At 34.7% G+C, this 16,799-nt stretch overlaps 1 protein-coding gene across 1 annotated transcript in view; it reads right to left on the minus strand.

Moving 5' to 3' along the window:
* The window catches only part of ROBO1 (roundabout guidance receptor 1), a 1,249,229-nt gene that overhangs the window by 143,317 nt on the left and 1,089,113 nt on the right, over positions 1-16,799 (minus strand). The window contains 1 exon segment of the mRNA XM_037833720.1: positions 1,115-1,272. Coding sequence (XP_037689648.1) covers positions 1,115-1,272 — 158 coding nt within the window.

Consider the following 16,799-nt stretch of genomic DNA (forward strand, 5'->3'; position numbering starts at 1 on the left):
GGCCCACTTTGCCCTTTGACTTTTCAGCACCTCCTAAAAGAACAGCTGGTTCATCCTCACTGCAATCCAAAGATTTATAAAAATTACTTTAAGAACCTCATTCTAATTCACATCATTGCAGGAAAATGTTTGATTTTCTTTCAAGATCCCTACAACCTTGTCTACACCCCAATCTTCTTTTTTTTTTTTTTCTATTTAAATCTCATGGCAATCTGCTAACTGATTGTACAGAAATACTGCAAGCATTTATTAATTAATTATGTGGTCTGTGTTCTAACTTTGCTCTTCTACAACTTTACTGTGACTTAATCCTCACACAGGCATTCTTCATTGGGGATTTTAAATCTTTGTCAGTGAATTCAGAATAGATAGATAACAGTGTGTATCAAACAAAGACAACTGTAAAGAGAATATTGTACACTCGTTGAATCAATAAGGTTATTTTAGGTGCTTTAATAAACATCTCACAGACAGAAAAGGCAAAGAAGTCACATATAGAACCACTGAGGTCTAGAAGAAAATACTATATCATTATTGGTAACTTATTATATGTGGCATAATTCTCTAATCATATCTAATCAGGAATCTGAAATCCAATAATCTAGTCATGAAATTTTATTTGTAATAAGATAAATTTATTTTTATGTATTACTCAGAATGAGATTTTTTTTCAGAAACAACATTGAACACTACAAAACAGAAAAGCAATTTGAAAAGGGGAAATAGTTTTTAAAAAAACTGCAGTGATTTAGAAGACCTTCTGAAAAGATAGTACAAACTTATTTTTTATTAACTATTTTTACTGTAACATGGAGAACATCTTATAAGCCTTGAGTTATGACAATAATTAAGTCATGCATAAAAATGTAAACACTAAGACATTAAAACAGAAATTATAGTTTTCTTTTCCTGGTCTCCAAAGTAAACCATGTTTGTTTTTCTCACTTATTTTCATGCCAACACAGGGAGAATAGAAATATATTTATTTTAAAAGAAAACTTGAAGTGGGAGATACTACAACCCTTTCTTTAAAAGAATCTACTTCATTTTTCTCTGGTGAAGATATATAAAGTTAAACCTACCAATGTTCCCCGCTGTTGAATTAAATACTCACAGTTATTCTTTCGTCTTTATCATCCAGTGGAGAGCCATCTTTCTTCCATGAAATGGTGGGCTCGGGATGGCCTCGTGGAGGTTGGCATTCCATCACCGCAGGCTCCCCCACTGCCACCATGACATCGGAAGGATTTTGCCTGAAGTCATCCCGTAGTACTGGAGGAACAAGATTAAATCATCACGCTCAATAGTGATACACACAATCTTTATCTCTGAACTTCAGCAAAAGAGACATTTATTATAGGAAGCTACTACTAATAGGTATCTCAATACATCTTTGATAATCTATATCTACTTACAGACATCTGAAATTTAATAAGAAATCTGGCCTTAAGCTTGTACAACAGGGATAATTTGATAATTGTCATAGGCCAGCAGACAAGTATATTTTGTTTGCTGCTTAGTACCCTCACAGTTAGTAATTTCCTTGCATTAACTTGCATTTTCCTTTCTGACTACATTTTCTCATCCACGTGGCTAATGAATATAACTGAATCTTCCTTTCACTTATGTGACACATAATGTTCTATAGTTACGTGAATTACATATGTAAACAAACAAAAATATTAAAAGTAAAAATAAAGATAATTCTAAAACATGTAATGAGAGATATTTTAAAGATATTTAAAACCAGTGTATAAGATTATATAATTGATATAATTTCAATATGTTCTCTTAAAAACTTTAGACATATTTTCAAAGCAACTACATTCAAAATTGTCCATGTAATCCCATCATCAATGAGTGAGAGAGGGTGGTGTTAGAAGGCACCACTGATAATAGCGCTGCTAACACCACCACTCTTTATGTTCTAAATTTCTCTTTTCCCTACATATTATCTCACTTAATACTTAAACCCATTCTGGGTGAGAGATATTATTAACCCCATTTATATTAGTAACCCTATTTTTTAGAGAAGGAAACAATTGATCACTGTAATGTCTACTGGATGCAAATATTAACATACTGTAAAACAAAAAGTATTAATCACTTTATAACTGTTGGAAAATCAACATATGGAGAAGAAACCTAATATGGATTTCAAAAATAGTTTATACAGTAAAATTGTCCTCAGTATCTTGATAACATCAAGAGATCATGAATTATTTGGCATGAGTTAGTCTTAGAATTAAATCACAACTCTGTTGTTCGCTAGACAGGTAATTCTGAACACTTAATTCAACTTTTCTGTTTCTCCATTTACAAAACAGGGATGGAGATACATAGTTCAATACAAAGTCTAGTAAAAGTTAGTTATTTTTCCCCCACCCCACATTCTTTGATCAGTATGCAATATGTGAACAATTTTCATAACATAAATTAAGATGCTACTTAACTAAAAGGATGTCTCTCCATCTCAATGGAATTTAAAAATAGTCTCATAGATGAAATACTACAATGGAAAAACTTATAGTCAACTGTTACTTCAAAAGTCACTCTTAAATTTTGGTTTCCAAACTTCAAAGAAGCTGAGAGGCTTACAAAACCATATATTTTTCATTTACAGTTCTTTACCTTTTCCTCCTCCATACCAACTAAATGTGTACAGATGTTTAAAAAGCCATAACATCTATTCAAACAAAATCCTGCTATTTAATCTGCATATTGAAAGAACTCGGGCAGCCTATGACCATGTTAACACTTGGAAAATACCGCTTCAAAGGAGACTTGTTTCCTGTTTGTATTTGAAGCTGTATGTACCCCAGGAAAACATGTTCTTAAACTGAATCCATTCCTGTGGATGTGAAGCCATTGTAAGTAGAACTTTTGATGAGGTTTCTTCAGTTAAGGTGTGACCCCTCTCAATCAGGATGAGTCTTAATCCTAATACTGGAGACCTTTATAATTGGAGTAAAATTCAGACAGAGAGAGAGAAAGGCACAGGAAATAAGAAGCTATATCAGTGAAACCCAGAAGAGATGGGAGAGACCAGAAGATGCCTTGCCATGTGACACAGGAGCCAAGGATCACTGGCAGCCAACCCCAGAATGCTGGTCTGGTCTTATGAAAAAAGCATCACCTTGATAATACCTTGATTTAGACTGTCTTTTAGCCTTAAAATCATGAGCAAATAAATTCCCATTGTTTAACCTGACCAATTTCATGGTATTTGCTTGAGCAGCTTAGGAAACAAAAACATTCCATCTTTGGAAAAATCAGTAAAAGGAAAAGGAAATACAATCCTGCCATACTGCTGAAATTCTGACTTCAATATAGTATACTATTTACTAATAAAATATATAGACACAAGAATAAAGTATATTGAACTGAAAACCCCAGATATTGTTACCACATAATAAAAGACTAGAGTATGAAGATTTTCAATATTTACAAGCTTTTATTATTATTCGTTGTTAAGATTGTACCACAAATAAAATGTAAGGTTTGTAGAAAAGGAAAATAAATCAACCTTAACAGCAAATTAAATAATGCTGGATCACATCATTAATCTAATGTAACACTTCTAAAAATTTTTAGCAACCTGAAACACCTGAAAGTAAAATACTTTTCTAATAAAAGTAAATAATTTGCACAATTTTCATGCTTGAACTTAAAACCAAATTGGTGAAACTATATCTTATTTACAAATTGAGGTCATATCTCAAAGACACCAATGAATAATAAAATATCTTTCAGAAATAACAAAGGTGTAAGCCAGATAAATCAAGTTTTTTTTTTTCCATTTACTATGTTATTTGGGCTTTTACAATATATAATGAAAAGCTAACAAACTGTAATCCATTAAAGATTATTTCTTAGATAATGTTTGTATAATTATTTTTGCATCTGTAAAGCATAAAACTCCAGCATTGCCTTTAGGCTATAGACAATCCCGTATAAAGTTATGAATTTAAGATTTTTTTTCTCTCTTTTCTATAATAGCAGATTTTCTTCCTTCTACTGATCCTAAACATTTCCTTTTGGAGGAAAAAACAAATAGTCTGTCACATTATATCATGATATGAATTTTTAGCTAAATTATCCAATTTTTTCACTTCATGTGTATATTTAAGTAATTAAAATAAAATTGAATTCAAATAATTGGCAGCATCTCGGAAGAAAAAATGACATCCATGCATATTCTTAAATATGGATTTTTATAAATACAACTCCCTTTCTCTTCTAACATCTCCATTAGTTAAAGTGTACATAATATGTTCAAGTGTTTCTCAGTTTGAATAACATGAAATTCTAAAATTTGCTACTAAATTTTCAAAAAAAAGAGCTAGTAATATTACATCATGTTTCTAAATAGATACCATCTAAAAATTTGTTAAACAAACTATCATTCATTCCAATATTTTAACAATACAATATTTCTGCCATACTTTATGTAGTTTTTCCACCTTTTTTCACTCTGTTAAATAAGAGAAAGCATAAGCTTCATTGATTCTTTGAATCTCCTGGAGTTTTTGTCTTTAATAAAATGGTTAACTAACACTTCTCTTTTAAAACAAAACAAAATAAAGAATATAATCTTTTATCCTTCTGAAAAGTTATGTATCAAATTTAATATGGAAGGGGGGGCAAGATGGCGGCATAGAGAGGAGTGGAAGCTAAGTAGTTCCCCTGGAACAACTACAAAAAACCAGAAACAACTAGTAAATAATCCAGAATAACTGCGGGGGGACAAACGAGACCATCCATTCATCATACACCAACCTGAATTGGGAGGAATGCCCAAGAACACAGCATAAAATCTGTAAGTAAAACCTGCGGAACCAGGTCGGGAGACCCCCTCCCCCATAGCCCGAGCTGCGGAGCCATGTGGTGCCAGAGAGAAGCTCTCTCCCAGCAAGCGAATACAGCTCAGCTGAGCTCCAACTGGGTTTTTAAGTAGCGAGTGTGAACTGCTCACTACAGGTACACAGCCCCAAAAAACAGACAGAGGCTTTGGGTGATGACTGACCTGGGAGAGCAGGAGGGTCGCCTTGGACCGCGTCTGAAGGGGACTATCTGTTTCTTTTTTGGTGCAGTGGAGAAAGCCCCAGTCATTTTCAGTTTCCAGGGCTGTGACTCTGGGAAGGGTGGAGACACCACAAGCAGAGAGCGAGACCATTGAAATGCTAATGACCTCCACCTGGGGGCTGTGTCTTCTCTAGGAGGAAAGGGGTGGGGCCCTTTCCATTCAGAACCAGACCCCAGAGCCTGGGGGAACACGGCCATACCTCCTCACACCAGTCAAGAATTACAGGCTAACAGGCATCACCTGCTGGGCAGAAAAGCACAGTGACCCGAGGCATCAAAGGGTGGAGCAATTTTCTAAGACACACCCTCAGGGAAACCAGATACTTAATATTTCTTCCCTCTGGGACCTGAGCCTGTTCTGGTCTGGGAAAACCTGATTTGGATAACCAAGGAAACCATGCCTAGACAACAGAAAATTACAACCTACACTAAGAAAAACAAAGTTATGGCCCAGTCAAAGGAACAAATGTACACTTCAACTGAGATACAGGAATTTAAACAACTAATGCTAAATCAATTCAAAAAGTTTAGAGAAGATATTGCAAAAGAGATAGAGGCTGTAAAGGAAGCACTGGACATATATACAGCAGAAATCAAAAGTTCAAAAAACCTACTAGTAGAATCTATGGAAATGACAGGCACAACACAAGAGATGAAAGACACAATGGAAACATACAACAGCAGATCTCAAGAGGCAGAAGAAAACACTCAGGAACTGGAGAACAAAACACCTGAAAGCCTACATGCAAAGGAGCAGATGGAGAAAAGAATGAAAAAATATGAGCAACGTCTCCGGGAACTCAAGGATGAAACAAAGTACAATAATGTACGTATCATTGGTGTCCCAGAAGGAGAAGAGAAGAGAAAGGGGGCAGAAGCAATAATAGAGGAAATAATTAATGAAAATTTCCCATCTCTTATGAAAGACATAAAATCACAGATCCAAGAAGCGCAGTGTACTCCAAACAGAAGAGATCTGAATAGGCCTATGCCAAGACACTTAATAATCAGATTATCAAATGTCAAACACAAAGAGAGAATCCTGAAAGCAGCAAGAGAAAAGCAATCCATTACATACAAAGGAAGCTTAATAAGACTATGTTTGGATCTCTCAGCAGAAACCATGGAGGCAAGAAGGAAGTGGTGTGATATATTTAAGATACTGAAAGAGAAAAACCACCAACCAAGAATCCTGTATCCAGCAAAGATGTCCTTCAAATATGAGGGAGAGCTCAAAATATTTTCTGACAAACAGACAATGAGAGACTTTGTGAACAAGACACCTGCCCTACAGGAAATACTAAAGGGAGCACTACAGGGTGATAGAAGACAGGAGTGTGTGGTTTGGAACACAATTTTGGGAGATGGTAGCACAACAATGTAAGTACACTGAACAAAGGTTACTATGAATATGGTTGAGAGAGGAAGATGGGGAGCATGTGAGACACCACAAGAAAGGAGGAAAGATAACGACTGGGACTGTGTAACTTGGTGAAATCTAGAGTATTCAACAATTGTGATAAAATGTACAAATATGTTCTTTTACGAGGGAGAGCAAGCAAATGTCAACCTTGCAAGGTGTTAAGAATGGGGAGGCACTGGGGGAGGGATGCAATCAGCATAAACTAGAGACTGTAACTAATAGAATCATTGTATTATGCTTCCTTTAATGTAACAAAGGTGATAAACCAAGGTGAATGCAGATAAGAGGGGGGGATAGGGGAGGCATGTTAGACACTTGACATTGGTGGTATTGTCTGATTCTTTATTCTACTTTGATTTAAGGTTATTTTTCCTTTTGCTGCTTCCTAGCTGTCATTTTTTTGTTTCCTCTTTCTTTTGCCTCTCTACCTTCTTTGACTCTCCCTCCTGCCTTGTGGAAGAAATGTAGATGCTCTTGCTTAGTATGAGCAGAATGTTCAATTAGGATGAACTTAAATGTTTGGAAATGAACAGGGGTGTTGGTAGCAAGATGTGAGAATAACTAACAGTGCCGAATGGTGTGTGAATAAGGTGGAAAGGGGAAGCTCAGAGTCATATATGTCACCAGAAGGAAAGTTGGAGGTCAAAAGATGGAAATGTATAAAACTGAATCCTATGGTGGGCAATGTCCATGATCAACTGTACAAATACTAGAAATCACTTCCATGAACCAGAACAAATGTATGACAATACAATTAGAAGTTAATAATAGAGGGGCACATAGGGAAGAACTATATACCTATTACAAACTATATACTACAGTTAGTAGTATTTCAACATTTTTTCATAAACAGTAACAAACGTACTATATCAATACTAGGAGTCAACAATTGAGGGGGGTTGGTTAGGGATAGGGTAGGTTTAGAGTTTCCTTTTCTATTTTTCTTTTTTCATCTTTCACTTTATTTCTTGTCTGGAGTAATGAAAAGTTCCTAAAAATTGAACAAAAATTAAGTGTGATGGATGCACAGCTGTATGAGGGTACCCGGGGGCAAGTGATTGTACACTTTGGATCTTTGGATAATTGTATGGTATCTGAACAATCTCAATAAAAATGAAAAAAAAAAAAGTAAATGCAGAAATATTAAAAAAAAATTAATATGATTCTCCAAATAAATAAACATTTTCAGAAAAGAATTCTAAAATTCAATGATGACTGCACTCTAACTTGAGAAATGTTGAGTATGAAGATTTTCACTATTTACAAGCTTTTATTATTATTCATTGTTAAGATTCGTTGTTAAGGAGCGCAGCAGAAAAACAAGTTAAACAGAAACCAAAATATTATGGAGTCTTTAATATTTGCAAAACACTCTTTAAGAGCACTGTTGGAAGCCTCAGAACGAAAGGAAACATGTTATATAGCAGGCAGGGGTTGTTGACAACAACTACTCCATCTTACAAATGGAGGCAACTGAGTTCTATGGAAACTGCCACCAGCCTGTGTTTCCACAGGAAGAGATCAGAAAAAAACACAGGTACCTGATTTTCCATGCAGTGTTCTTTTTTACCATCTCACTGCTTTGCATAAAATGCAAGTCTCCTACCTAAACTATTGTTATTTTAACCCATTAATGCAGAAGGACTTGACTTATGTTGATTGTGTATCATTGTGCTGCAGCTAACTGACATTACTCAATTTTGGTAAAGCTCAAGTGCTCCCCAAATTAATTTTGTGCCCCAATCATGTGGTGAACATCTGTGAACTACAATGCCTTCAGTTTCATAAATCACGGATGTGTGGTCCAAACCTTTTGTTTTCAAATATAATTTAGAACTATTCAGAAAAATAAATTGAGGCTCCTATGAGATGGGTTAGAGTCCACACAGAGAATGATCATGATAATGAAAATGTTAGCAATTTAATAATTAGGTTAGCAATGGCCTACTTTTATTTAACATTTACTGTGCAGGGAGCCATATCCAGTATTAATGCATTTACTCTTCATAATAATCCTGTGAAAAAGTAAACTTATTACTTTCATTTTACAAATGAAGAATATGAGGCCACTCAGAGTAATTTGCCCCAGGACTTAGAAGCAGAGCTAGAACACAGATATGCCATCCCTCCAGTCCATAAAAGATTCTTCTCTACCAAGTTGCCCACCTCTATAAATACATAGCTGTTATGACATAATTAACATTTCCACCTTTTTCCATTGGAACAGAGGTCGAGTGAGAAATCTCCTTTCTAACAGTTACGTGGCTATTCTTGATTATATTCTGCATTCCTGTATTTTCTCAGATGTTTCCATGTTTGGAAGAGACCACTTCAAGCTTCTAGTGGAACACTAAGAAGAAGAACTTACTGTTTAGATTATCTGCTATCTCTTATTAATGATTTTCCTTCTATTTCAACAACAAAATGATTGGACAAGCTGCATAGTATTAAGTGTTTTAAATAAATAGGCATTTTAATTAAAAATGGGTATGTTGGGAAAAACAGGGGAAAATGATATGCCATTCTAGGATTTTATTTTCTACTTTGAAGACTGCTTTGTTAATGAAATCTTGCAGCAAATGGTAATAGATTCCTGTCAACTGAGAAGAGAAAAAAAATAAAGCTTTAAAAATATGATATATTGGAATAGAAAATGAATGAGGAGGAATATTCCCAAAGAAAACAACTTTCAAGATGATCATTAATAGCATCCTTCTATTGCAATGTACCATTTTACTTGTTTTCTAAATTATTAATCACTTGCCTAGTCTTTAATTTTGGGTAGAGAATATATTACTCCCTTCTATGAAAAAATGAATTACATGATGATATAAAAAAGGTTACTTCATTTAAAATTAGCTATAATTCTTCCATTAAACACATCTATACTGAGCACATACTCTGTGCCTGACACCTATGCTATAACTCATGTATTTTTCTGCAGGGAAGTTTATATAAAATGCTGATGTCTAAAAAGAGATGAGATTAATAGCCACCTTTTCAGGAAAGAGTGATATGATAGTTTCTTATTGCTTGCTATTTTAGGTTAAGAGATGTATTTTGGGATATGGATAATAAGAAAGTATATTATAAATGTTTAAAATAAATATTTGCATTCCTACTCATAATAGCATTACTTTTCCCAGAAGAGCAAAGTGTTATCTGGAAGACAAATGTATTCAAAAACTCACAACGTTTCTTCAAATAAAATAGTATTTCCAAATATTTAAAAACATTATATTAAAAGGATGATTTACAAAAAGACATTTTAGCCCATTAAAAGGAAAAGTGTGATGTAAAATAACATTCCATGTAGTATTATTCACCTTATACCATACTTTTCTAAAGAAATTTGCTTTTAAAAATGATGCATGAGGATACAAGTTTTATGTAATTTTCTATATGCATGTCATATTTCCAAATATAAATATGGGAATTACATTAAGAGGACACTCATAAGAACAAAGATATGTAAATGTTAATGTCAAAGCAAAAGCTTTGGCTATGTTCATTAAAAACTTAAAAAAAAAAAAAAAATGATGCACATCAACATGGTGACATTCCCTGAAAAAATCTCCCCAAAGATTTAGCAAATAAAAGGATAAATCCCACTTGCTTGGAACTCTGGTAGAGACTGGAGAAGGACTTCACAAATGCTGAATAGAAGATATAGAAACATATCAGTTAGGAAAATTCCATCCTGGATCATCAGGCCAGTCCCATTCCCCTCTGCCTCACTTGGTCCCATGCACCTTGGGAGTCACACAGAGGTTGCACAGCCAGTGTCCCTCCCACCAGGAGAGAGACTGTAGAGAGACTCACAGCAGTGACTTAGAACTCCACTCATATCGAGGCACAGGGATGTAAGTCCACATATCTGATAAGGGTTTAATAATCAGAATAAATAAAGAAATCCTGCACCTCAACATTAAAAAGACAGCCCAATTTTAAAAATAGGCAAAAGACTTGAATAGACATTTTTCCAAAGAAGAAATACAAGTGGCTAAAAAGCACATGAAAAGATATTCATCTTCACTAGCTACTAGGGAAATGCAAACCAAAATCAAAATAGGCTATTATTTCATACCTACTAAAATGTCTACTATTAAATAAACAGAAAACTGCAAGTGTTGGAAAGGGTGTGGAGAAATATGAAAACTCATTCATTGTTGGTGGGAATGTAAAATGGTACATCTGCTGTGTAAGACAGTTGGTGGTTCCTCAGGAAGTTAAGAATAGAATTGCCATATGATCCTGCAATGCCACTGCTAGGTATATATCCAGGAGAGCTGAAAGCAGGGACTTGAATAGACATTTGCACACCAATGTTCACAGCAGCATTATTCACTATTGCCAGAAGGTGGAAACAACCCTAGTGTCTACCAACTGATGAATGGATAAACAATATGTGTTATATACATGTGATGGAACATTATTCAGCTGTAAAAAGGAATGAAGCTTATGCATATGACAGCATGGATAAACCCTGAGGACATTATGCTTAATGAAATAAGCCAGATACAAAAGGACAAATACTATATGATCTCACTGATGTGAGCTAATCATAATAAGAAAATTTGTATATTCAGAATATAGAATATAGGTAACTGGGTATAGATTCGGGTCAGATAATGGGGAATTGATGCTTAATTTGTATAGAATTATTATTTAGGTGGTTTGGAAATGGATGGTGGTGATGGTAGCAAAATATTGTGAGTGTAATTAACAGCACTGAATTATGTATGTGAATGTGGCTGAAAGGGGAAATTTTGGGTCATGTATATTACTAGAATGAAAGGAGATAAAACATACGATTATATAACACAGTGAACCCTGCTGTGGATGATGGACTGGGGTTAACAGTACAAGTATAAAAATTTTCTTTAATGAATTATAACAAATGTATGACACTAATACAATGTATTAATAATAAGGTGGTATTGGGAAAAAATACACCTAATGTAAACTATAGACAATAGTTAATAGTACTATTTTAATCTTCTTTCATCAATTGTTACAAAGGTGGCACACTAATGCAAAGTTTCAACAATAGGGGGTTGTGCTGGTTTGGATGTATTATGTTCTCCCAAATGCCATTATCTTTGATGCAGTCTTGTGTGGGCAGGAAAGTATTGGTGTTGATTGGGTTGGAGACTTTTGATTGGATGTTTCCCTGGAGATGTGATCACTCAACTGTGGGAAAGATCTTTCATTGGATAATTTCAATGGCAAGGTGGCCCTGCCCATTCAGCATGGGCCTTGGTTTGTTTACTGGAGCACTATATAAACTCAGACAGAAGGAGTGAGCTTGCTACAGCCAAGAGAGACACTTTGAAGAATGCATAGGAGCTGAGAGAGTAGCTGCAGATGAGAGACAGTTTTGGAGATGGCCTTTGAAAGCAGAATTTTGTTCCCGAGAAGCTAAGAGAGGACAAAGCTCCAGGAGCAACTAAGAGTGACATTTTTGAGGAGCTGAAGCCTAGGGAGGAACGTCCTGGGAGAAAGCCATTTTGAAACCAGAACTCTGGAGCAGTAGCCAGCCACGTGCCTTCCCAGTTAACAGAGGTTTTTCAACGCCTTTGGCCATCCTCCAGTGAAGGTACCTGATTGTTGATGTGTTACCTTGGACACTTTATGGCCTTAAAACTGTAACTGTGTAACCAAATAAATGCCCTTTTATAAAAGCCAATCCATTTTTGGAGTTTTGCATTCTGGCATTAGCAAACTAGAACAGGGGTATATTGGAATGCTGTATTTTTACATGACTTTTCTGTAAACCTACAACTTCCCTAATTAAAAATAATAATAATTTTTTGAGAAAACATATTATACTAAGTGAAAGAAACTAGACACAATGTACTACATATTGTATGATTCCATTTATATAAAATGCAAATAAAAATAAGTTTACAGAAACAGAAATGGGTTAGTGGTTATGTAGGGTGGAGAAGGATAGAGGAAGTGAGATTGTATGGGATTTTTCTTTTTGGAGTAAAGAAAATTCTCTAAAATTGATAGTGGTGATGAATGCATAATTCTGTGAATATATTAAAAGCCATTGATTGTAAATTTTGAATGGATTGGATGGTATATGAATATACTTCAATAAAACTGCTTTTTAAAAAGAAAAAAATGATGCATGAAAACACCAATCCTGCATAAAATGATAATTTAATTATGATGTTTCCTAAAGGCCAGGTATTTACTTTTTCTAATTTAACCTTGAGTATATCTGTAGATTCTCTTCAATAATTATGTTGCTTCTACTTGCATTTTTATAGCATGTGACTTATTTTACTTCCAACCCTTAAATTGTGCCTTGGTTATGGACCTGGCATTATGCTGGTAAAAGCACTTACTTTCTTAACTATTAAAGCTTTTGAAGATTTCAAAAACCTCTTATGCTCTATCTTTGGCAGCCAGTACTTTTTTAAAAAAATTATACATCCTGGAAGAGTTATGTAATATCATGTATGTTAAATACTACTCAACTTTAACCAGCTAACATAAAATAATTGCTACAGGTCATTACAAATAGTATGAGAAGCTATACCAGAATAAAAGTAATTCGTTGCAGGGTTGTTTTGTTTTTATGTTTCAAACTATGTGTGATGCAGAAACAATCTTACTTAAATTCTGTTGTATGCCTCTATTCTGCAGGGCTGTGGCAGCAATAAGCGAATGGTAAATTGAGTTATATACCCAGAAAAACAAATCCATTCCTGTGGGTGTGAACTCACTGTAAATTGGACCAACTGAAAGTGTTATTTTTAGTTAAGGTATGACCAACTGAATCAGGATAGGTCTTAATCCTACTACTAAAGGCCTCAGAGACAAAGTCATGGGGAAGAGCCAAAATTCAAAGTCAACAGAATCTAGAAGGAAAAGGAGAGGACACAGCCATGTGACGGGAAAACCAAGGAACCTCAAGAATTGTTGGCAAGCCAGCACCAGAACACCACAGTCTTGGGGCTAAAGTAAGCCTTCTAGCTTCTGAAATGTGAGACAATAAATTCCCATTGTTTAAGCCAACCCATTGTGTAGGATTAGTCCCAGCAGCCAGGAAACTAAGACAGGGTGCTTGTCATCCTTTGTCTTTTAATGGGAAGAATTACTTTGTGATTGGGTCTCATCTTAGGTCACATTCCCATTTTGCAGAAACATGGACACCATAAAAACACTTCCTATGAAAAATGCTTCATGGCTAGTCATAGTTCAATGTTTCATGATTTAATCAGTTCACGTAAGGATTCATGACTGCTACAACAGCACAGGATACTCCCTAGTATTTATTACAATGTAATCAAGACAAAGGGAAGGAAAGTTGGCATACTCAATTGAAATTAAAATCTGTAACATATTACAGAGAAAAGGGTACAGCAACAATGTGGATCAACATTTAAATAATTAATATTCAGCATGCTTGAAAGATCAGGAGATTACAAAAAACATTATCACCTAAGTCAAGTTGTCCAGTAGCTTGCTAGATGTTTGCATTTTACACACTTTATAAAAAAGTAACTTGATTAATGAAAAACACAGCATCTTTAAAACATTATTTTATATGGTATTATTTGAAAAGTTGTTTATTTATGAGTCCAAAAACAGAAGTCAAGAATTTCAGAATCACAACACAAACTCTTCACTATTCTGTGATTTTAACAGGTATATTCACTCTGACTCAATCATTTCCACACAAAACAGAGTTTTATACTTTGCCTTGATAGGGCTACTATGAAAGCTAATTATTTAATGTTTATATAGGACTTGCCATTTATATGGTGCATTACATCTCCAAAAAAGTATTACTATTAGTCACTATTTAAGGAATTGCCAAATTTCTCAGCTGCCAGTACAAATGGAAAGGAGGACAAAGAATGCCATTGATGATGGTTTTTAAGTGCCAGAGCAAAAGTCACACTCAGAAGTAGCCTGGCAGGGTTAAAAAAACACAGACAGAATGAGGATATCTGAGCAACAGGAACTTAATTGGGGTAAGACGGGCATGTGTTCTTTCTTTTATAAAATCCAACTTTCTATTTAATGCCCTGCACTGAGTGTCCTGATTACAGGAATAGGCTTTCATATTTATTGTCTACTTTTGTGTTAATTGTCTGGTTCTTTGCCTCCAAATGTGAGCTCCATGAAAACAGGAAATTTGTACTGACTACCTCTATAACTTCAGCACACATAGTATGCATTTAATAAATATTTACAATATGCTTTCTGTGTGCTAGGTATTAGATATGAAATGGTGCTTAAAACTGGCATGAGTCCTAGGCTCATGAGGCTTAAGGTATAAGGAGGGTAGACAGACAAAATCCAAATAAACATAAACCTAAATATTCAGCTACATGAAGGAAATGGTAGGATGCTATGTGAGAGAGGGAAAAAAAAAACCGAGGAACCTAATTTAGATTGGGGGTGCGGGAACTCAGAGGAAATTACAATTAAGCCAGAAGCCTAAAACCTGAGTAAAAATTATCTGAGGGAACTGCATTGTAGGCAGAGGAAATGATCAAGGTTGAGGGAAAAACCTTCTTTAAAGGACTTGTTCCTTGTGTAGTGAGACAGGTAGAGGACTGCAGCACAAAGTTGGCAAGGGAGGAGGGACCAGATTTGCTGCACACAGCAGCCATGTTAAAGGTTGGCTTTTATTTGAATGGGAAGCCACTGGAGTGTTTTAAGCAAAGGAGTCTCACCCATGGAACCACAATATTTAAATGTTCACTCTTAGCAGCTCGGTTAATGAAATGGAGAGGGGAGTAAGAATGGAAGTGGGGAGACCAATTAGAAGGCTATTGCAGTAATTAAGGGAAGAAATAATATGGCTTCGGACTATTGCGATGATACTGGATTTGTCACAAAAGGGCTAGGTTACAGGTATTTTTGGAGGTAGAAATCAAAATGACTTACTGGAACTCTGAAGTTGGCAAAGATGTCAATAATGTTATCCAGGTTCTGAAGACATGAAGGCATCATTTTTAAGGAAGAGGAAGATAGAAAGACAATATACAAATCCTCCCATGGATTGAGAGTATAGGTATAATATGGAAACTAAACTGTTTCATTGATTTAAAACATTATGGTTTCAAATTCTGCTCCTGAGAATGTAACATGGTCTTGATTTTTAAAAATCTATTTAGACCTTTATGGTGCTATATTCTAAATCTGAATAACTGATAATATCCTTTGGTCAATTAAACTACATTTTTAGGATGAAAACTTTTAATTTAGTTTGGTATATAACATCATATAAAATTTTTTAATTAAGTGATAATAAAATTAAAACAAAACTGATACATTTTATTATATATGCATATGTAATTTTCTTTACATATGCATGCATGATTTGACATATATGTGCTAAATGGCCACTGATAACAGATATATTGTGATGACATACACATTTAGCAGCAAATTGCAGTGAAAACTTAGTCATTTTGTTTGCAGAATAAAACAACTCAAAGCATTACATGCATTTCCCAGGACTGCCTTAAATAAAGCTTAATTTAATATTTAATCTTCTAAGTAGTTTATTTTTATTTATTAAATGTGATTGTGATGTTACCACAGATATTCAATTAATCAGAGATGGATTTGGAAATGTTAATAACATAATTGACAAGATAAAAAGGTGTATAGTTCAACAAAATTATGTCTCCTCAAAACAAAAAGTTAATCAAAGGCAAATTGACAAATTTCCTATTCATTGAATATTTACTGCATTTTCAAATACAACTATCACAATTTTTGAGGAAAATGTGAGTTAGCTCATATAATGGGTCGGACGAAGATAAGGGAATCAGTAACAATGTCATTATATGATTGTAATAGTCAGAAATTTCACATTTGTCAGACATTTACAAAACCTCTAAATCATATGAAAAATTCCTGGGATTAGAGTGAACCCCAAAATTCTTAAAGATTTTATTTCATATTCATTCCTTCTTTCCTTCATTCATTCAATAAATGTGTGAAGCATTGTGTTTGTTGGCACATGAGTAAGATAGAGCCTGCTGGTCTCTGTTTTCAAGGCACTTAGTTAAGGTTCCTTTTTTTTTTCTCTCTCTTCTCTCTGCTATTTTAGTCACAGAATACTTTATTTAACTGAAACTTTAGAGCAAAGTCTAATATGCAAATTAGATAAAGGAGATTCCGTTTCATTTCCCCACCTGGGGCTGTCCTGCAGAAGAATCCAGTCTTGTCCTCTTTGGGACAAGGGTTTGAACATCACTAGTTAAAAACAATGATGACAACACAAGGAAACCAGTTCCTATTTATTGCACTC

This window comes from Choloepus didactylus, chromosome 1 (genome assembly GCF_015220235.1).
Source record: "Choloepus didactylus isolate mChoDid1 chromosome 1, mChoDid1.pri, whole genome shotgun sequence".
NCBI classification, from domain to species: Eukaryota; Metazoa; Chordata; class Mammalia; order Pilosa; family Megalonychidae; genus Choloepus; species Choloepus didactylus.